Genomic DNA, 22,445 nt, shown 5'->3' with positions numbered 1-22,445 from the left:
CATAGATTAACAACCATATGGACACATTACATCAAATAAATAAACTCAAAATGAATGCAACAAATTTTTTACTAAGCTTAAACGTGACCATATATTTTCTCCTACAGTTCAAATCTTAATAGACGGATCCACAGGTAACCCGAAGTCTTTAATTCTACTAAATTCTACAATAAACTTGTCCAGTTCTAGGGAATGGTGAGACTGGCACTACATTAACCCCTTAAAGTCCTAAGCACCTGTTGGCCAACACTGAAGGCCTGGTTGTTGAAGTGCTGGATGAATTCGCAAGCCATCTTGTCGGAGTCGTAGGGGTTGCTGTCCACATTCTTCTTCTGCAGGAAGTCTATCTCCACTGTCACGGTGCTTATACACTGTTTGGACTTGTCAAACTTGTAGTTCGTTACTATAGTTTGGGGGGGGAGAAATGACAGAGTGTGAGGTTTATAGTTTAGACAACAGCATCTCTCACTGACTTGGCCTATTTCTGATAGGGTAGTTAGGCTCCCCATAAATTCACCATATCACCCTGTGTTTGCCTTTCCCTTTGTACTGGTGTCTAATAGAAATTAAAACATACTGTACAGATGGTTTATCAAAAAAAACAAAAACAAAACAGCTGTGTTTGTGGGGCGGAAAACCAAAACACCGAGAAGAAGAGGCTACAGTATAATTGGTTCATAGCACTGGAGGGACCTGCAAAGTTGGGTGATTATTTTCATGTGGCTTCGTCTCTACGAGCAACACCTCTCCAATTCACTTAGTCATCTGACCTATTGTCAATTTAAAAATACTGACTGGTGCAGTCTTAAATGTGAATATGGGTTGCAGTAGTGTGTGGAATTAGCGGGACCTTGATTGTTTTTAGCTAGGCCCTGACAAAACAGCAGGGCTTGAGCTCATTTGTACATTTGGACTAGTTGCCAAAAACAATTAATGCCTTGTTAGCAAGCTGTTATAATCGAACAGGGACTCCTTTTTCCTCTGTTGTAAGAAATAAAATCTGCAACACTGCAAGCAGCTCCTGAGTTGGATACGATCCTTGGTACCCCTTTACCACTCAAATAGTCTGTATGTCTTCAAACTGCTGCGAAAACCCCATTATGGAAATGAGATACACCGTGAGTGGCTTACTTTCAGATTGTGTTGATATTTCCACTGCTGACAGGCAATTAAGAAAATTAGACCCACGACACCGCTACACAACTACCGAGACACACTGCCAAAGCTCCCATTATCCATTACGGTCATGAATTTATTTATTTTTTATTAATTTATTTTCAATGGAACAGACAGACCGACAGGACAGTGAGATCACACATTTGATCAAATTATAAAAAGAAACATGGCTTTGCTGTTTCTTTTTTCTAGACAATGTCGAGAATGATTAGGGGATCATGAGGCTCGTTCATTTTTTTTTTTTTTTTTTTACATTGGTTGGATTTTTATTTTCATTCCTCCTTTTTACTCCTGATATGCAGACAGTATCATAATGGAGCCCATCACTGCGGGCATCACTTTGGCCTAAATATTTTTTTTTAAATCAAAAGAACAGGCCTCTGTCTCTCTATCTCTGCTGGGTAAATCATGTTCCCTCCACCTCTCATGACATCTCAACAATAGTTATAGCCTCTAGCCCCACATATAATTAGTAATCTGCAGGATGTGACCATCAGAAGTCTGCACTTTCTGATGGGTTTTTTTTTTTTTTTTTTGCCAGAGACGAAGACTGCAGCCTTTAAAGTCTTTTAGATTTAAGTTGCATGACTCCCCCAAAGTCTGAAGGTTGAGTTTGATGTCAGAGGCTCTTATGTTTCTAACGTAGTGAAGTGTCTGTGACTCAAAATGCATTCAGTGATAAGAGACAGACTGTCAAACACTGATAATCAACATATGACAAATTAACGGCAGTCATCGCAAAAGGCGGAAAGGACATCCTTGAACAATCAGACGTCTGTGCAGCCTGTAGATGCCTGTGACGCACTGCTAACCTGATAGCAACCAGTGGCATAAATTAACTTTTCATTTGAAGGCAAAATTATTTTGTCAGCTGAAATGATTGTTTTACACTTTCCCCCTGAAAAATCAGACACTGTGTGGTGCTTGCTTTTAAAACACTTAAATGGAAAAATTAATGAATCGAAATTCATTTTATCTACAGCTGCATGTCAAAGCACTGTGTCCTCAAAATATTACCACCCAGTCTGGCATGTTACTGTCTCTTTACTTACTTAACTCTACGTTTTACTTTACTTGTCGCTTAGTGCAACGGTGTGGCTCCTTCGTGTTTTTAACAGTTTTGATCAACAATGGAGCTTTGGATACACAAATAATACTTGTTAGCAGGATCAATTCATTGTTTTTTTTGGTCCTTTCATGGGATTTGTTGACAGTATGAAAAAATCTACAAGATTGCCAGTCTTATGCTATAAAGTGATGCTTACCCTCAACCTCCTGTCCAATCGATAGGCCTGCCCATTTCCTCTGTAGAGAAATATAGAAAGTGATTTATTCAGTTGCACGTCACATCATTTCCTTTGTATTAGGACACATTATGGCAGTAGGAAAAAAAAAAAAAGGAAACGGGTTACCATTTAGCCATCAATAAGGCAATGACATTTTCCAGAAGAACAAAGCTATCAGACAAAGGATAAGTACACTTCAAATAAACATCACTACGTGTTTCACAGAGACATCAGACATCGGTGTAACATTCCTCTGCAACTTGGTCTTATTTCACAGCCCTTCTTCAGACTGAAAAACATAACTCAGACCCATATTTTACATAGATTTGATGATCAATTGACTATTTTTATACACAAGCCGTGTTTTCTGAGATGGCGGCCAGTGACGGCTGCCGTCTCAAATGTGAGTTGATCAGTCAATCATGAGTTGCTTCATGAGTTGCTGAGGTAAAATAAGAGCGTCTTGAGGAGGTTACAGTAGTACCTGTGTGCTGTTGTGGCTGCGACGTTTATAGATGGAGGGAGAGCAGGTAGAGACAGGCAAGGTGAGAGAGGGAAAAAGCAGTAACAGACAGATTGAGACAAGTAAAGGCGTCCATGCAAAGAACCCACAGACAACCGCCCAAGACAACACATGAGTTTACTTGGCAGAATATCGGGTCACATTCTGCGACCAATGTTAAAAACAACAATATAATGTTTGCAGGAAAAAAAAAAAAAAAAAACTGAGGGTTTTATATACAACAGTTTGCTGCCTTCAGCCCCATGCAAGTATCCACAGGTGCTTTGTAAAGAAAAACTGGGGATATCACCTTTTACATCAATGTATTACCAAAAAAGAAAACTGACACATACAACAGTCGAATTTAATTTTATAGGGAACAGCGAGAATCGAAGAATAACTGGTAACTGCCTAAAAAAAAAAAAAAAAATTACAAAAAAAAAAGAAATCAAAACTCAAAAAAGCAGAGTTTCGCACTCTGAAAGATGCATGAGAATTCTCAGAAAAAGATCTAAGGTGCATTGGATCATATATATTTGTAAATTATGTACAATTTTATTTATGTTTGCTGTTCCGCGGTCTGGTTGTTTTATTTTAGTGTTTAATTCTTTGGTTTTTCACTGGTTTGATTTGGTCTTCGCGTGTTCTTAAATTCACAAGTCAGTACTGATTACTATCATCAGTTCCACCTGCAGTAGCAACACTGGGTGCGTACCTGAGGTGCATTATTGCCCACACACTGAAGAAGGCGTTTGCTCTGAAATCTGTATCTCCTTGCTGAGAGAATTCTGAGACCTCTTTCAGAGTGCTTTGAACATCCGTTGATCTTCAATATATGTGCCCAAAAATCTAAATATTTTCATTCAGTCTGTCTCACAAAATATTCTCGATGACCTCTGCAGAAAATGAGGCTTAAGAGCAACGCACAGCTACCCTCAGCTGACACAGCTCTGACTGACGGGGCACATTTTTCTCTCAAACGCTGAACCCTACCTGTGGCAAACTGAAGGCGATGGTCCCGCAGTTGACGCTCGGATGCGTCTTCAAGGTGAACACATACTTGTGGGTTAAATTGCGCACAGTCACGTGTCTGCATTGAGATAAATAAGTGGGAGACAGAGGAAAGGGTTAAATGAGGTACAGAGCAAGTGTCAACCCAGTTGTTATTGTTTCGTCTCGTTTTACTGGATCAGCTAAACCTTAAAAACGCAAGGGCGTATATTTCTTCATCACTTCCCTCCTCTGAGAGCTTTGTCTTGTTTGTTACCATTGCCTCTAAAAATCCCTCGAAATGACCCCCACACATCATGTAATGCTACTGTCAACCGTTTTGACAAAAGTTTTGCACAGCTGTGGTACAACATTATTTTGAAAACGATAAGCTAGAAATTACACTACCTATTTGACAGTAATAGGTCAGTATTGTGGTCATTTCAGTGAATGCCACGAAGCAACCGCTCAAAGTACACCTTTTTCCAAGCAATAAAGCTAATAGGAATATGTTAAAAGAACGGAGACATTAACATCTGTCTGTTTTTAAAGCATTTGTTTTTAAACTCTTTTCCAGTACACAATGCTTTAGTCATCGAAAGTTTATCAGCCATCTTGCCTTCATGTGAGTTATACATGAAGGCAGATACTAAGCATACAGAATGGCATTACTATAATCTTTTAAGAGTAGATTTTACAAAAAAAATATTAACAGTTAATGGACACGGGAATTTACAAGGGCAATGTAATGTGCGATGTGTTTTAATTTTGATGGACATGGCATTGAAGCTCATGTTCCTCTGCACCTCGCTGTATGTGCATTCTCAAAGTTAGAAATTTTTTATGGCATTTGTTGGCATAACTGCCTAATGAAGTAATTTTAAAGAATTTCTCAGACAAAGTGACAAAAACATTGTTTACTGGCACCATCAAGCCTGTTCTTTAGACTAAGTGGTCCAAAAGGCTTGTGTGTGTGCTATGTACTTTTTAAAAATTTGATATAAACAGTCTACAAAATATACAAATGTTAGGAATAACATGGTAAAATAATAAAATTTATTTGACAACATCGTGGCAAGATGTAATATGAGAACACAAAATTCAACGATAAAATACTGAAAACCAAAATTACATCAATATCGTGGAGCGTGAAAAGTTCACTGTTGACCTTGCAAACAGTCATTTGTTAATTTTTTCTTATTGCAAGATCTATTTCCCTGCTTTTTCCTGAGACTTCAACCACATCTCTTCTGTGAGATGCATTTTATATATAATATATATATAATATATATAATTTTCATTGTTTGAACACCAGAACAGGTTTAGTGTGCTAAAAGCATTTAACAAATCTATGTTTGATGTAGGAGTAACAGAGACTGAGACAACAAAAGGGGTCTGTTGGTAGAAGTGAATCCCAATCATCGGCAGTAAGCTGATGCCGACGCAGACCTCAGCAGTAACAAAGCTACCGAGGCATTTGGTCTGAAAACACGTGTGTGAAACACAGTTAACATGCATCGGAGGAAATTCCGCTCACTGTTCAAACTGCGGCTCCTTCTCATTGATGACGGCACAGTTGGTCAACGACAGTTCGTCTGTTGGGCATCGCGCCGCTTGCATAATCTGTAAAGAGGCCAGAGAGAGAAGCACAAACAGTGACTCCACTGAGGAAGTAAAATCTACAGACGGTGTATCAATTAGATCTGCAACTAATGGTGAACTAATGGGTCGTCGTGCTGTACAGATTGTTGTTACCCTTGAGGCAAATTTGTGATTTGTGATAACCCTCATGAAGGGAGGATTTATTGCAGGACTGTTGTATTAGACAGCAGTAGTTTCAGCTAGGTGGACCTAGTAAACTACCAACCAAGCTTATACATAAAAAAAAAAAAAAAAATCAGACAGTGGGTTTTAACTACCGCAAAGCCACGTGAGGGGAAGTAAAAGGGGAAACTACCTTAAGAGGTTAAAAATCATTAATATTCAGACGAAAGCTGCAGCTCTTCTACCTCTGCTCTGGACTGAAATGTACCTTCCCAGAAACTCCGTAAGTGAAATACACTGCTTCACACGCAGCCACTCAACAGACAGCAGCAAATCATCATGGGACTGTTGCAATATGGTTCGTACGACAGTCAGACCTATGCTATTAGCTACTGACTGGGTGAATCAGCATCCCCATAGCTTTGGTGAAGCAAGCCACTTGGTGATCCGCTGTGATGAAATGTCAACTAAAGGTTCCATTACGCATAGTGTTTATTTGGCCTCAACAAATGAAAGCGCCAACTCTACTGTATGCAGATACAGTATTCTGTGGTCCATTACATATGCATCTACTGTTCAGACAGGACCAACTCAGTTTTAGTGACTGTAAAACCACTAGAAAATGTCTGTGGGATAGAAAACTTCATAGTATGAACGTGTGGATTAAACCAGTTTGGATTAATAAGGAAAATTACCCAGATACCCAAAGGTGTTCAGTGTAGACCTGGTCTCTAATTAAAAATAATATAAATTAGCAGTAGATGCAAGTCCAGGGGTAAACGTAACATTGCAGAGCTGAAGGGCATCGAGTATGCTTACCAAATAAATCTGGAATTAAGTGGTGACATGAACAGTTGTGCCAAGCCTCTAAAAACTAGAACTCCAACACACTTACTGGTGGAAGCTATCCATGATGGAGGGCAGTTGTCATGTAGTTTGGCTGTCATGCACGATGGGCTACGTAGTTAACAGAGGTAGAAATCCAGTGTACTGTACATTTTAAATGTATTTCAGCGGATGCCCCTATCAGGGTAAATATGTCACATAACCCCTCATACTCTGAGGATTAAGTTTAACAAGAAGACAGAAATTCAATGGCTAGGATGGTGTCAACCTAGTCTAATCAAACCTTTCTAAGAAAAAGAAACACAAACAACCTGCTCCCATTTCAAAGATCTAACGAGGGCAAACCAACAGAGAAACACTCGTTGACCTACATATCAAAAACATCAAACTTGGTCTATTTCAAGCATTTCAGTATCTAGGCTAACAGGGGGGCACCCGGATGTCCCGATCATTTCAATTTGTTGCTTTTCAAGGTAAACAGATTGCTGGCCTGCCCAGGTCACGTCCCTGAGGGGATCAATTAATATTGATACAGATAATATAACCTGCTGGGGGAAACACACAACCTGACAGCAAAATACAGAAATCTGCAAGGCACCAAATGAAAATCAAACAGCATTCAAATTGCTGACCGTGGTTCTTGCACCAAAAAAGCATAAAAATGTATTATTTATTTGAATCTGACCTCAGAATCTTTTATTGCATTATGTATGTCCGTCTTTTTATGTTTTTCCTAAGAGAAATGATGTTCAATTTCAGCTGTGTTTTCTTAACGATTTGAATGAAAGTAAAATAAACGGTAGCTTGAAATTTGAAAATGTGACCCATGAATTGTGCCCTTGAGCCAAAATCTAATGGCATAGAAAATCCAAAGACTTTCCTATGCGCCAGAGATTGTGTAAAGGGCATTCCTTGCATTGTTCCCATGTAATCACCTCAAATGTAAAGTGTAAACGAGGCACTGAAAGATCCCAGTATTTATAAGACCATATAATCCGGGCCACTCTCTTGATATAGTGATCTGCAAAGAAATTTTTTTTGGCTTTAATTCTGAACTCAGTTAACAGTTTCTGAGGTACAACTACTGTAGCTAAAACTAATACACCCAAATGCAGGACCTTGAGATGCTGTTGAAAGCCCCAGGAGTTAGTAAGTGGACCTCGACTTAAGACTATTTTGTCAAACTCTGTAGAGTAATTTTAACAAAAACTGAACATAATAACCTATAACCTAGAGCTGAAACAGTTAGTTGATGAATTGATTGGTCGATTAACAGAACATCTGCAATCATTTTGACAATCGCTGTATCGTGTAATTTAAAAACTCACTTGTACCAACCTCCCAAATGTGTTAGTTTTCTCGTTTTCTTAACCTTCTGCAATATCAAACTGAATATTTTTGGATTTTGATTGGTTAGTCACATAAGACAAGTAGACCTGCAGCGATTAGCTGATTAATCGATTTGTTCGCCGACAGAAAATTAATCAGCGACTGTTTTTATCATTTTAAAATAATTCATCTGCAGCTTCATGCTTCCCAGAAGTGGAGATGTGCTGCCTTTCTCTGTCTTGTATCACTGTAAACTGAAGTCGTGAGATTAATCGTCAGATTATTTGATAATGGAAGGAATCATTAGTTGCAGGTTTAAAAAAAGAGTCAATTTGTGGACATCACCTCGGGCTATGGGAAACCGTGATGGACAGTTTTTGTTTTTTTTTTTTTTTGTTTTTTTAACTTTCATTGAGAAAATGACCAGTTGATTAATCGATAATGAGAATAATCTTTTAGTTGCAGCCCTTATAACCTTCATAAAGACTGGCTTCGTTGCAGGGCTGTTGCATCAGGCTCCATAACTTTTACTTTTAACCAGCTGCATCTATAAACTGGCAACATTGGTATTTGCAAACAGACGCGGAGTGCATTCACGAAAAACGCAGAAAAACACAGAGACGCTTCGTTTGCACTACATCGACACGAAGACGGTCCGGCTCATCCGGCTGCCCCTCTCGTTTCTTTTCGCTCTTTTAATGCTGTTAAGTTACACTTCCGTCATTCCACTTGAGAGCCACCATTGATTTAGCAACGCAGAAGCCGGGGCGATATTCGCAGCCCCCCTTGGCACTGCTTTCGTGTCGAGGTCGACGAGGCCACCGGCGATACGACGGAGCGACTCCGGCTGCTCGGCGGCCGAAAGCACCCCGGCCGTCGCACGTATTAAATTTTACAGCCAGAACAACACGAAGTACATGTTAGCAAAGCGTCGGAGTGGGCATAAGATATTCCACTCGTCTTCCGGGCTGCCTGCGAAGTTTTGAATGACAAGCAATTCTGCCGCAGGGGCTGGTTGCTGTGCTGGCTCGCTTTACATGTATGTGGAAAAAGAAAAACAGAAAAAAGAAAACAAAAAACCCTGCTGTCGGTTAAGTACACGTTAGGTTTAGCATTCAGTAGTTTCTGGAAGTAGTGTGTGGGTCATAAGTTCTAATATTCGCTTCGTAAAAACTCACCCGAGCGGTCATCTTTATGTTTCTGTTTTTTTGTTTGTTTGGTTTTTGTTTGTTTTGGTTTTTTTTGGTTTTTTTTTTGGTTTTTTTTTTTTAAAAGCCTCCTGTTTAAGTGTAACTCAGCATTAACGCTTCGCTGCCAGAAAATACTGCAGGGAAGAGAAAGTGACGCGCGAGAGGCGGGATCTCCTGACGCGGCGGGACGTCATCACGCACTCGACGCGTAAGCGGGACTGAGAGAAGTTTTTTTTTTTTTTTTTAAATCCCCCACTTGTTTTATTTTTAATTTTTATTTCTGATGAAGATCCAAAAGTTTCCGAAGATGAGTTGTGCACAAAAAGGATGTGAAAGATTTGGTTTGATTGAATAGGTTTTCTAAATCTCCCCCATCAATGGAAAATTACATTGAGTCCCTGTGTATATTAATTATTTTAAATCACCAATTATAATTGACAATAGTTGATAGTCTTATCAATAATAGGAAATGTATATATTCTGTATACTTTTTCCAATTGGTTTTTTGTCAAATTTATTGGTATATTATATCTTGGTTAATTTAATATGTAAGTGCTTTATTTAATAAAATACAAGAATGGTGCAAAAGATGTCTTGGTTCTGTAATCCATGTTTCATATGTTATACATGTTTCAATAAAGCAAAAAAATAAATTAAGTGCGCCTTCCTCGACCTTCCTGGAAACATGCAGTGGAATATGTAGGTGGTAGGAGCTCAGTAATGGAAGATGTCTGTCTTTTTATATTTGTATTAGATTATCTGTGACACTGAGACCTAACAAGAACATATAGGCAACTGTTTTCAAACAAATTATGTAGCTCCTCTGAAAATCAAATAGAAAGAGTTGTTTAAAAGTTTTTGAAATTAAGTAACACCTGTAGATTTAACATTAATCTGCAGAAAAAAGACGTTTGTAAAAAAAAATGAAGCATGCGGACGGCTGAGATCTACATTATTATATATTGTTATAACTAAAAAACATTAAATGTGAATTAGAGAGGCAAAGTAATCTCTTCATTTTAGATGCTAAAAGTGTCGCAGTGAAAAGCTGTACATTTGGAAACAAATACTGAAGGACATCAAATCTAAACGGTTTCTCTTTTCGACTGAACATTTGAGGCTTGGAACTCCTTCTGCAGGGTCGTGACAGCTACAGTTACAATCCCACGACTGTGCTGCTCATCAGAAACCGCGAGAGGAGGAGAGGAAATCCTTCTGAACGCTTAAAGAAAACTTATATCTGTCCTGAAAATTGGGAAACGAGGCCTAGTTCTCTAAAAGTGTTGTAGGACAGCAACTGTCAATGCAACGGTCCACAGATGATCTTGTATCTCTTGTGGTGAAACCCAACTAAACCAGAAAAAGTGTCAGTTTAAAACAGAAAAACAAAACAGAAACACGTAGCCACGTTTGACAACATTACTGGGTAAACATCACACTGTTGTATTAGAAATTAAAATAAAAGACAATCCAAATCTGTCAGTTAAACTGATTTAATGCCCTTTGATGTGAGGTTGCTCTTTCAAATTAGTGACAAATATAGCAGCAGGAAGAAGAGACTCTTGGGTGAATTCTTTATCTTAGTGTTAACATCTGTATTCTTGTGGACTTTTTAAATATTATGTCTGACTGCCTAGATACCTTCCCTTTGCCTTTTTCCTTAGGAAAACAGACATACCTCCACCTCACCATTGTATACAATTTTCTGGGTCACACTACCATCTCGAAGTGCATTTCAAATACACGCTGCATCCTGAAAATCCCGTTTTCTCACCCTTATACTGTTGAGACAAATGCCATAGTTTAGTGGACAACGAAACAGGTATCACATCAAATTACCGTCAGCATTTTTTTTTTTTTTTTTTTGCAAGAGACAAGACAAAATCCTTAAAATACAAAATATTTATTTTGAAAATGTCTTTATAAGAGAAAAACAAAAACAAAAATCAAAACCAAATCAAAACCATACAAATTGTTTGGTTACTAGCATACCACACTAGTGCTAGGAACTAACAATGGAGAATTACTCACTCAGGGATAACGCACAGATGCTCAGAGGCATTCTCCACCTCTGCCCTCCGATCTCATATTGCACCCAAACACTGAGGCAAACAGAAGCGCCAAAAAAGCGGCACTAGTGGTGAAATGGCATCCTGTCTGTTCTATAAACTTACATGAGCAGGAGGGGCAGACATGTGGCAACCATCCGATTTTCTTTTTTTAAACATTAAAAAAAAAAAACCAAAAAAAAAAAAACCACAAAACCAAAAAAAAACAAATAAAGTGAGTTTAATACACATCTGAAATACAGTGGGGACATAACTGTTGGCATTGATATGACAAGGAAAGGAGGGAAAAAAGAAAAGAAAAGAAGAAAAAAAAGAGCTAGAGGGAGCTCTTTGACCAAAATTCAGTATCCCAAGGAGAATCCCAACCTTCCAAAAACTGAACAATGTGCTTCTGAAAGATATGGACAAGAAGGAGAAAGCCTTATCTCTGCATACACAGTTGGTAGCAGAGTCTGAGGCCACAGAGGTCAATGTTGCACCTTTGAGGTTGCAGTGGAGTCAGCTTAAGGCTCGGTAAGCCCAACCTTATAGCAGATATAAACATATATGTATTCTTAAACCTTTTAATCTTTTTATTGTGGTTGTACAATATTCCCTGATGGCCTGATTTGGCCGCTGAGTGTTATACAGAATCCTGAAGAGATATCAAAATTAAAGAGGAGAAAAAAAACAAAAAAAACCCAAAAAAACCAAAGAAACAAACAAACAAGAGAAGTGATGAAATTGTCCGTTGAGGGAAAGGAGGGGGGAGTTTGATGGGGGAGTCCTGTTTGTTGCAGTTTGTGGAACTTTTTGTTGCTCTCCCTTGTCCCCTTCTTAAAACGTTACACACGCTGGTCAAACACACACAGTTCCTCCATCGCACTGCAGTGGCAATCTACTCTGAGGATGAAAGAGAAAATGACATTTAGCAGAGAAGAAAGAAAGAGCATGACAGCCATGCTTCCTATCCTACAGAATGTCTTGTCCTTACCTATGTCAGCTTCTTGGCTTTGTTGTAAAGTGAATCCACAACTTTGCTCATGTTCTGAATTGTTTCCAAGGCTGCTTCGTATGTTTTGTCCACTGGGGGCTCTTCAAATATGATCAACACGCCTTCACCTTGGTCAAGGATTCCTGCAGCAGTGTCACAAAACACACACACTGAAGACTCTCGTGCTGCCTGTGAAGTGCATGTGTCTGATATTTGTTTGTGTGGGCAAAGACAATTCCAATTACCGTGAAACTTTTTGTCCAGAATCATTTGTGATAATTTCCTCTCAACATCCCCCTGTAAAGAAAATTAAAAAAAATAAAAAAATAAATCAAAAATCAAACCAATATTTAAGAGATACAGATGATGCTTTAAATGCTTAAAAAAAAAGGATAACTGCAAAGATACTTACCTTTGACAGTTTGATTAGAGCCGATATGTGTTCTATCTGAAAACAGAGGGGGAGGTAAACCAAATAAAAGGTCTTAATTATTATTTTTTTTCTTGAAATGATGAAGAACAACAGTACAGTAGTAGATACTCATGTCACCCTACAATATGTCAAGAATGTCCCAGTATGAGCTATTGAGAAAGAAACCGTCTATGCAAAAATAGATTGTGGGGCAGACTACATTGTTACAGTGAGATTATTAAAAGGGCAGGTATGAGACGAATCTTAGGAATCTTGGGAAGGACATGGCTACTACTGCAGCAAAATCTTACACCTACTCTGGTAATAGTTAGATAAAAAACTATCCTGTCTGAATACAAAGTTATGAGAAAAGAAAAACAATGCTGAGGTAAAGGAAATGTGAAGATTTAGGACCTGGTAATCAGTGCAGCGAGGCTTCATCGTATACTACTGTAGTGGCAAGTTTCCTTTGTAAGGACAGGCCTAACAGTTCCTTACCTGTACTCTGGAAAATGGTTCAATGACTCGGATGAGGTTTTGTTCCAGCAGGTTGTCATACAGCTTGGCCAGGTGAGTGTTGATGATTGGGTCGTCCCGCAGTTCTGCTTTGTACTCTGTTAGGGCCTGGGAGATACAAAGACCTTGAAATGCTCTGACAGTGAGGCAGAATACTACAAAACCTCCATTATAATTCATTACATATTGATCTTCGCCTATAATCAATATTTTAATATTACTTACTTAATTATTTATTAAATTACTTATATTTGGAGCCTGGTTTTGGGTATTATTTCATCTGGTACAATCATCCAAACTAAAAACCAAGAAGCAAAAGCTCATTTCTGCAATCACTGCATGTGCCCATGCCCCATCTGTATGTACAGCCGTCAATACAGGTTTGACAAGATTAAAAGGATTCTTACCTTTTCAAAGTCTGCTAATGATCTGTTCTTGCTGGCCTGGGCAACACATTTCAGTGCATCTGTCTAAACAGATGAAGACGAAAAAGAAAATCTAAGTGTCATTCTACAGAAAAAAAAAAAAAAAGCTTAATGAAACGGTTTACCTGCACAAGTACAGTGAAGGTCATTTTCTTTTAGAATGATCAAGACAGAAACAGAGTTAACCATAAAAAACTGAATCACCGAGCTACGTTGCAAAATTCAACAACAACAAAAAAACCAGAACAATTTCAAAGTGGACAAGTTTTTTTTGTTTTTGGTTTTAAATCACAAGGTGTTTCATGCAGTCTTCTAAACAAAGCCAAGGCTTCTGTGAGCAGCCCTGCCCTCCAAAAGCAGCTTGTATTTCATTTAGTTCAAATGTTAAGCACCATTAATGTTTCCTCCTTTATTCATACTTATTGTTTAACAGGAGCAAAACTCAGGAAAAAACAAAAACATCTGATGTCTGCAAAGAGCTGAAACAAATCATATCATTGCTTTGCCCAATTTTGCTATGAGTAGAGAAGGACTGGTACTTGCCTGTCGGCCGGCGTATCGTAGGGCCAGTTTACCGCTGATCAGGGCTTGTACCTCCTCTGGTCTGAAAGAATAGGTAACACAGAAATGAACAATCAAATATATAAATCTGGTTAATGGTCATGAATCAGAGGTATCGTATGAAGGTAATGGAAGCTTAAACAGCAAAATACTGTCCGTTGAGTTTTAAGCACTACTCACGAGTTGAGTACAATTTTGCACAGAAGCATGTATTTGAGTGCTGTGATGGCTCTGGGGCTGTCGATGGAGTCGTAGCCCTCGAAGGCCTCAAAGAAGTAGGAGTAGGCCGTCTTCCAGTCCTTCTCCTCTGCTGCATGGATGATCCCTGTAACAGAGATGACACGGCGTGATAGTTACAAGCTGCAGCCAAAACAAGCCGCGCCAGTCACCTTGAAATGTGAAATGTCAACAGAGACTGGAGAAACTTGCTGAGCTGAAGATAAACATTGTAGCTGCGATGCGTGTCCGCGATTCAAAGAAAAATTAAAACCACCACGTGTTGACATTCACTGGCTGTTGTCTGACACAGCACACTTAGTCATAAAGTTGGACACTACAGAGGTGTGAGCCATATACTGTTTCTTTTTTTCCAGTTCACATAGTTAAGCATGATACTATTACACCTTGCAGCCCTTCTGCCTTCACATTAGTAATCACATATGAGTGTTATCAGCTCAGAGTCACGGAGGAACACGCCAAATACTCCTTTTTCAAGCCACTGTTGAGAAAAAGAGTCGCTTAGTTGATCATTTCGAGTCATATTGATTATAATGTTATGACGTGTATTTTTCATTCTTTAGGGTGCCAACGAATCACATGATGATCACAAAACTTTTATTAATCTAAATCACCATTAAACTGTTCAACAGTTGAATCACAATCAAAAACTAATCAATTTATAATGCATCACTGTCACGCTTTTTGAGATTTAACGATGAAAGGGTCAGTTGAAAATCATTATCTAGTGTTTGATACCATCAAATAATAAGACAGTGTGTGGAATTTGAATTCTGCACACAAAGTTCAGGCTTGTCTGACACCCCCCAGTGGTATCAAAAAGAGAAAATGTAGTAGACAACAGAGACGGTCTCATTTTTCTGCAAACAAAAATGTAAATTACTGACATCTACCTCCTCAACTTAACCAACAAAATAAATCCTCCCTACAGCTGAGAGGAGGAGCACACCACTCGCTTGATGGTTATTTGTCTTTGTTCTAATAATTGTCTGGACCAGAGGCAAGTCACATATTCTCTGAATAGTTACCAAATGCTCAAGCATCCATCTGGCCAGCTGAATCCATGCCTGAATCAGTGTTTGAAAGACTCTCCCAACGGAAACTGAGCTCGTGAAATTTAGTCTGGCTATACAAGGGTACTTCTTGACCCATAAACTATGCAAGTCCCACTTTGCCTAACTGTACAATAAACTGGGACACTTAAGAGAACTGGGCTGTTGTTAATGTTGTAAGTTACACCTGTCTATTAAAATTTGAATCAGCAAATCCATGTTGTAATTTGTTTTGCCTACCGAGGTACCTGAGGGTAAAGCTGTCAAAAGAAATAAAATCAGTGCAAAAAATGATTATCACTGTTTTGTATCTGAAGGTTATTTTTTCATAGTTTTAATATTTTCTGCGATACTGCCCTAGAAAGCTTTGGAAGTGAGAATAGCCAACACATCTGACCTGACTGCATGTCCAGTGCTGCCTGGAGCTTTGGAGGACAGTAGATGGCGTTGGCGGTGGTCCTGGCTGAGGTGAGGGCTGCGCGGGCCTTGGGCAGGTTACTGAGAGCGTGGTACGTCTTACTTTCAAGCAGCTGAACCTCTACCAGAAGAGCTTTGTCATCCATCTTTTTCAGCTCCTGGAGCAACTGGGAGCCTGAAGGAAATAGAAAGAACGAGAGTTAATGTCATGCACGTTAACTGCTGCGATAGCTCTGTACAATACTTTGTAAACAGCTAGGAGGGAAATGTAGTTTATAGCGCTGGTATTTGCTGTTCTTTCTCCTCGCTTTCTAAGTAAAAACATGTCCAATTGCTTTTCAAAATCATTGTTTATAAGCTAACCTGGTCAATTTGGCACATACTATGTTCAGCTCAAATTTCAATTAAAAAAAAAAAAAAAAAGCAACTTCTTAACTCGTTACAGTGTAACAAGTTATTTACTTTGGTGAAATACGATTGCAAAAATAAAAGATATCTTTTGAAAGTATATGCGTTTCTCGCTGGACAACAAAACATCTGTGGCCTTCATTTTTGATAAATATGTCAGGGCCAATAGCAATGCTTGCCTATTTTTCAAGTCTCTGATGCATGAAGACAGATGTTTACTAAATACATTTACTAAAAGAAAGTCCTGTCTCTAAGCACTCACCAAGCGCCAAGGCCTCCTGGTATCTTTTGGTGTCAAAATAGAGTGAGATCAGCCGTGTCTGAAAGAAGAGAGAGTGCTGTTAGACAAGCCTAGAGCAGCTGTGTCAATCTATTGCCTTATAGAAAAGCTGTAGCATATAAGACAACACACTACCAGGATATCAGTTATAACAAAAATCAAAAGACAGAAACCTTCGCTTTGACCTCGTAGCATTAGGAAGCCACAGCAAGGCTCTCTGTGTCATGATTCTTACACAGGTTAAACTAATAAATTCCTTTATTGATCCTTGCAGAATATTTTCCAGGCCTATAAAATACAGCCTTATGTGCCACGAATGCCATGCATTTTGCTTGCTTTCCTATTTATCTTTATCCTTTGCTGTTTTTAACCACACATCCACATTCTACTTCTAAAAACAGAAAAAAAAAAAAAACTGATCGTAAAGTTCAAATTAAAAGTTTAGTTTATTATATTTGTTTGTCAGGAACTTATTTGCCATGTACAAAAAAGATTAATTGACAAAAAGATTTATTGTACCAGCTTTAGCTACTAGCTAATTTCCACCTGCAGGTGACACAAACAGAAAAGAGCAAAAAAATAAATATCATGGAAATATGATGAATGGGACAAAGTGCGCATGGGCCTCCAAATTGTCAATCATTATGAAGAAATTTATGGGACATAGCAAGATGTTGAAATGCCACCCACACACTTCTTGGAAGAACGTACTAAATTACAAAGTTCATTTTCTTGAATTAGTTCTTAAGGAAAGTGCTCCAGAAAGAGGAGGTGGACCAACTGTTCTCCAAGGTGGAACTTGCCACTAACGCGTACAAGCGATAATCATTTTACTTAAAATGTAGCATCCTGAAAATACATTACATTCTTGTGTTCAGGCTGCTCTTGGTGGACAAACATGTTAAATGATGGTGCAAAATAGTACATTCTGAAAAGAAACCTTTTATAGGGGTCAGACCTGACGTTTACAACCAATGCTTTGGATAGATTTAAAAAAAAAAAAAAAAAAAAAAAAAATTCAAAATTGACATTGTGTCAGATTGCACTACCAGTCAAAACTTTTACAACACCCCAATTCTTCCAGTTGTTAGTGAAATTTAAGCTGTTCAAGTCCAGTAAATAACCTTAAATGGTACAAAGGTCACTACAAACTAAAAATCATGCAAAATTCATAGAAAACAGGCCTTTTTTTCAGGGAATAAGAAATTGATTAATTTACAGCTTTCCTGCAGCAATGGAAGTAAATTAGGTCTTGAAAGTTAATGCAAACAATCCCTACAGGGGCCCCAACTTCTGTTGATAACTTACAAACCCTCTGTCTGTATAAAGGTTGTGTTGGAACAAACTGTGTCACTACACCCTCTGATGCATCGTTAGGACAACACTGTGCTGCAGGAAGTAGAACTGTAGATTTCTATCAGAACAGTGAGAAAAAAGGCCAGTATCAAAGGAAGACAGACTGGTTGGTCGGGGGTTCCTCCCACAGCAAGACAGTGACCCAAAACATTAGAAGAAAAGAACTGGACGGTGGCTTCAAATGATGGAAGACGGGCAAAGTCTCCAGACTTAAACCCCACGGAGCTGGTTCGGGATGAACAGGACAGAGGGTGAAAGCAAAGCAACCTCCAAGTGCAACACATCCACTGGAATTTCTGCAACAGTGTTAGGACAAACCATGTTTCCAAACCATGTGTCATTTCCATTGTAGAAAGAACAGCATGAGTGTTTTCGTGTACTGGATGAGTCAAAAATTTAGATTAAATTTAGCTCAACAAAAACATTCCATGATTCTTTGTTTTTAAAATCTCTCATTGTTTATTTTTTCTATTCTTCAATTTCACAAACACTGAGAAATTGAATCATGTAAGGTTTAACAACAGCTGGAAAAACTGAAGTGTTGTAAAAATCTGACCGGTGATGCATATCAACAGATGGGCGCAGAAATTCAATGCATTCTTGTTCTTCAAAACAGTCAGTGTTTTAGGGTGGACTTGAACTCACAGTGCACACATAGCGCCATTAACAAAGTTTCCTGTCCTTTTCATTTTTTTTTTTTTTTTTTTTTTTTACTCCTATTACATTATTGTGGGACCCAAGTCAAACTGCTGCCTGTCGTAAGAGCATCACTCTTCTCAGCTTCCACTCATTCATACATGCCACAGTTTCATTACACAGTTTTCTCTTACATTATTACAGATTACTAATACGACATCTTGTTGATCCTGTAATTCAGCCAAAAGCTCAAGATATTTCTGGCTCCGAGTGCGAAACCTGCTGGCAGTCATTTGGCCCAAAATCCCATTTTGGCTGCTTAGCAGGGTGATGTCAGCATAGATTGCAGTGTGTAGTAGATGTATTAGAAACTCTTGTTTCGACTTTTCTTCAGGCAAAGTTTACAAGTTAGCTGCATCACATTTATCGAGTTTATTGTTTTCATTTGGTTTTCATGCAAAGTAATGCCACAGTGGCAGTGTTGCATATCTACTGCCAACCACAACTCACAGCACCTCCCACTCAATGAGTCAGAACATGTAAAATTTGATCCTTCCCACAGCAGCTATTTATGTTTGGGAATATCGCTTTTGTTTTCACTATCATTAATCATAAATGGTGTTGTATGTCAGTGCTAACCAGGATTAGGTGAGAGGAGGAATAACTCAGCTGTTGGTGGTAGTTTGTATCTATCCTCTATATTTCTGCCTAACCAGCAATCCATGTGTCAAAAGTACTGCAAATAACTGGACTCTGATGGCACAATTGGTGCTCTATAAGTTTTTGCAATAGCCTTTGCTAATACGAAGTCATCAAACTCAGCATCAAACTCCTCAATAGCACCTCTTCATGAGATCTCACAGGGGCTTATGTTCCATTTGAAGGGTTTATATTCCAGTGTCATCCAGTTGTCTCCTACTCTCATGCAGTACATGGGCTATTGCTGGTTGAAGGGTGATGGCAGCCAATGGGAAAATTTAGCTCTGTTGACCAGTTCTGGCAGTGAGGTATGCTGATATTGCAGCATTTTACAGATAATACTTGATATAGTACATATGGTGTGGCTAAAGTTACATTTTGTGGGCTTGTGCACTTTACACCATTGTGATAGCACCCACAGGACTATACTAAACCTCCTTACCTCCAGAGCCTGTCGTAGGAAGGTCCTCTTCTCGCCCTTGGCCCACTCAATGCATTCAAGGCACAGCTCTACCTCTTGCCCCGTTGCTGCCTCCATGTCAAGAAAGAGGTCCAGCAAGGAGCGGACCAGCCGGGCCGCTTTGGCCTTGCTGATGGAAATCAGGAAAGGCCTCACAAATTTCAGCAGACCCCCTAATTCTGGACACAGCCACAAAAGAAAACAAAATATCATGGATATCTCAAAAGAGTGAAAACGTGAAAACACATATCAAACAACATCACCCAGTAAGAATAGTTGCCATTAGATTATCTTTAGTCTTAGCTGCAAAACAAAAACAGGCATAGAATACATACATGTGCGAGTGAGCTGATGACTGACAACAACTTCATCAAAACCTTTCAGAGCTTAAACATTACCTGCAGCCTGTCCTGTCTTGGCCAGGAGTGTCCCCAGCTCCAGGATGCTCTGTTCTTTAACTCTGACAGCTTCCTCATCGTTCTCTTGAACATCTCTCCTCACTACCAAGAGAGGCAACAAGTTATTATTAGAAACAATTTATTCTTTCAAATCCCAACATAATGCAATTTGTGAATTTTCAAGAACCATAGTGAGCCATCATGTGTTGTTGTAAGAGTCAGTTCTGGACTGATGATTTTACTTAGTCCTGTTGTTTTTGATGTCACAATATCTGTTTTATGTGCATTATCTCAGTATTACTCAATATTAAAACTCACACACCAGTCTGACAACTAGGGCTGCAACTAAGAAATATTTTTATCATCTATTAATCATACAGTTTAGTTCATGGCAGAAAAATATTGAAAAATGTCCTTCAAACTTTCCCAAAGCCCAACGTTATCGCTATTTTTGTCCTATTAACAGTCCAAAACGCAAACGTGTTATATTTACAAGGATGTTAAACAAGAGAAAAGCAGCTTATCCTAACATTTGTGAGGCCAGAACCGGTGAATGTTTGGCTTTGTGTTTGCTAAATGACTTATCTCGTTGTCAAAATGTTGGTGGAATAATCTTCTAACGAACGACTAATAGCGTAATCAATCAATCGATCAATCAATCAATCACTTCGGCGCTACCGAGAAACGTATACATGTTTTGTCAAAACGTCAGGACAGTTGACAGCTAACGGGCTGGTGTGACAAGGCAATTTGAGGACAGTGGTGCCTATGGGATATATTAGTACTGTTTACATTCGACAGTAATACAATTTCCATTTGATCGTAATTGCACGCAAACACGAACATACAAGAAAACCTTGGGGGCCAACTACTCATAATTTTTACACTTACTGTGTTGATAACACAGGTTAGGGGCTTTTGAAAACAAGCTAATAACGTTAGCCGCAACAGTAATTATGCTAAAGTGACAGTGTTAAGTAGAGCTAATGGGAGTTAGCTTGAGAATTACGGTCATTGACACAACATCACAAGACCCAACTACACAGTCAAAAACACAACATTACTGATAACTACCACATATTTCACGCCGAGGCCTACAGTTAGCAAAGTTGCTAACGAGCTAACTGGCTAACATCCACTAGCAGTTACCGTTGCCCACCGTTCAGCAGTGAGTCAGCACGGCACACCGCCGGCTCCTGCTACTCAACGCCGCTAGCTAGCCCGCTAACGCCGCTGCCTTGACGCCGCCTGAGAAATTACAGGTCGCGGTGGTCGGGGGAAAGGCGTCCGTCTAAAAAACGCCAGCTGAACACCCACCTATTGAATGGAGAATGTCGATAGAAGCGTTGCGGTCCGTGCTGATGAGAGACTGGGCTCTCTGAAACTCAACCACTGCTGCGGCCGCCATCTTCCTTATTCAAATGCTGCTTGAATGAAAATTACGTGCGGCGACTACGTTACTTAGCGTATGTGACGTCAGCGTACGGCGGGACTTAAAGTCTTGTGGGAAATGTAGGTAGTTTTTTAAAGGGGTCGTAAACGTTTGACGGAAGCTCCTTTCCCCGTGGATTTAATTTATAGGAGCTATTGTATTCGTAACATGTAGTTTATGTTACTCTGCCGTTAATCAGGCTCATGTGATTACGAGTAGCAGGGCAGTGTAGGCTCATCTCGGCTTGAAATAATCAATGCAGTTTTCAGAGAATTAAAACTTTACTTCACATCCACCGAGTCTAGGCAGCAGCCTGCACCCGGAATGGCCACGTCGAGACGTTTGTTTCCGATGTTCATTTCAAGAACAAATCGGTAACCGGCGTCCAATGACTCCACTTAATGGCACAGCGGCACATAAAATCAATAACAAATCGATGTGGCCCAAAAGGATGTGACCGTACCGTTTAGTTGGTCTGCGACATTAAAAAAAATCAAGCATTTCGTTTGTTTAGATGATGCAAATGTTCTCGCAGAGTAACATAGGCAGCTCAGGCCAGTCATGCTGTGCCAAAGCCAAAGTTTGGCTTGTTTTTTTTTTTGCTTGTTGATATTCAGTAGTTTTCATGAGAATGAGAGGAAATTTTTCTTTGTGCTATGTTTTGTGGAGAACTGCATTCTAGGCCTGAGAGCATCTGAAACAGCAGCTACTTCCTGTGAATCCACGGAGGCCAATATTATTGAACTGTAGTACCTGGCTTACAGGAGAAAAACCCAGTAACATGAACAAGAAAATGCAAAAAAATACAGTTCTTCTCTAAAATGAGTGTTTATAGCTTTTGCGTCTCTGGTCCAAGGGGAATCTCCATCACATTTTTTTAATGGATGACTGGCTGATGTCCAACACTGGATACAATAACACCAGGGTACTTGCCCAAATGGCAAAATAACGGTTTAACTCATAACCCATACTGGAGCACCATAGGTAAAACCTCCGCTGGAGGACTGGGGATGTTGTAGACCGAGTGGGTC

At 39.2% G+C, this 22,445-nt stretch overlaps 2 protein-coding genes across 3 annotated transcripts in view; both read right to left on the bottom strand.

Annotated features, from left to right (window-relative positions):
• Positions 1 to 9,121, bottom strand: part of LOC120794586 (vesicle-fusing ATPase-like) — a 28,006-nt gene extending 18,885 nt beyond the window's left edge. The window contains exons 1-5 of the mRNA XM_040135779.1: positions 9,072 to 9,121; positions 5,492 to 5,577; positions 3,958 to 4,054; positions 2,442 to 2,481; positions 237 to 403 (exon numbers count right to left, since the gene is read on the bottom strand). Coding sequence (XP_039991713.1) covers positions 237 to 403; positions 2,442 to 2,481; positions 3,958 to 4,054; positions 5,492 to 5,577; positions 9,072 to 9,083 — 402 coding nt within the window. The 5' untranslated portion in view covers positions 9,084 to 9,121. The remainder of the gene's footprint in view (positions 1 to 236; positions 404 to 2,441; positions 2,482 to 3,957; positions 4,055 to 5,491; positions 5,578 to 9,071) is intronic.
• Positions 9,122 to 10,970: 1,849 nt separating this feature from the next.
• On the bottom strand, positions 10,971 to 21,433 carry psmd11b (proteasome 26S subunit, non-ATPase 11b). 2 transcript variants are annotated; one of them, XM_040135802.1, is made up of 13 exons: positions 21,300 to 21,433; positions 19,983 to 20,084; positions 19,567 to 19,763; positions 16,416 to 16,473; positions 15,726 to 15,920; positions 14,220 to 14,364; positions 14,022 to 14,082; positions 13,461 to 13,523; positions 13,036 to 13,161; positions 12,538 to 12,573; positions 12,371 to 12,422; positions 12,126 to 12,268; positions 10,971 to 12,029 (listed from the first exon to the last, which is right to left on the bottom strand). In XM_040135802.1, exons 1-12 carry the CDS (start codon positions 21,388 to 21,390, stop codon positions 12,126 to 12,128), a joined length of 1,269 nt encoding a protein of 422 aa, XP_039991736.1. In that variant the 5' UTR covers positions 21,391 to 21,433; the 3' UTR covers positions 10,971 to 12,029. The 2 variants fall into 2 exon arrangements, with proteins under 2 accessions (XP_039991736.1, XP_039991735.1); XM_040135801.1 differs by having other exon boundaries at positions 10,971 to 12,034; positions 21,300 to 21,432.
• Between the last annotated feature and the right edge of the window lie 1,012 nt (positions 21,434 to 22,445).

The sequence above is a fragment of the Xiphias gladius genome, chromosome 9, assembly GCF_016859285.1.
Source record: "Xiphias gladius isolate SHS-SW01 ecotype Sanya breed wild chromosome 9, ASM1685928v1, whole genome shotgun sequence".
Lineage (NCBI taxonomy): Eukaryota > Metazoa > Chordata > Actinopteri > Istiophoriformes > Xiphiidae > Xiphias > Xiphias gladius.
This window is presented reverse-complemented; position numbering and strand designations above follow the sequence as displayed.

Bases quoted from the DNA above. Each gene is read 5' to 3' on its own strand.
- psmd11b (XM_040135802.1), bottom strand. From the start codon at position 21,390: ATGGCGGCCGCAGCAGTGGTTGAGTTTCAGAGAGCCCAGTCTCTCATC. The intron at 20,085-21,299 runs GTGGGTGTTCAG...CTCTCTTGGTAG, and splicing joins CGACATTCTCCATTCAATAG to TGAGGAGAGATGTTCAAGAG. The intron at 14,083-14,219 runs GTGAGTAGTGCT...CTATTCTTTCAG, and splicing joins TGCAAAATTGTACTCAACTC to ACCAGAGGAGGTACAAGCCC.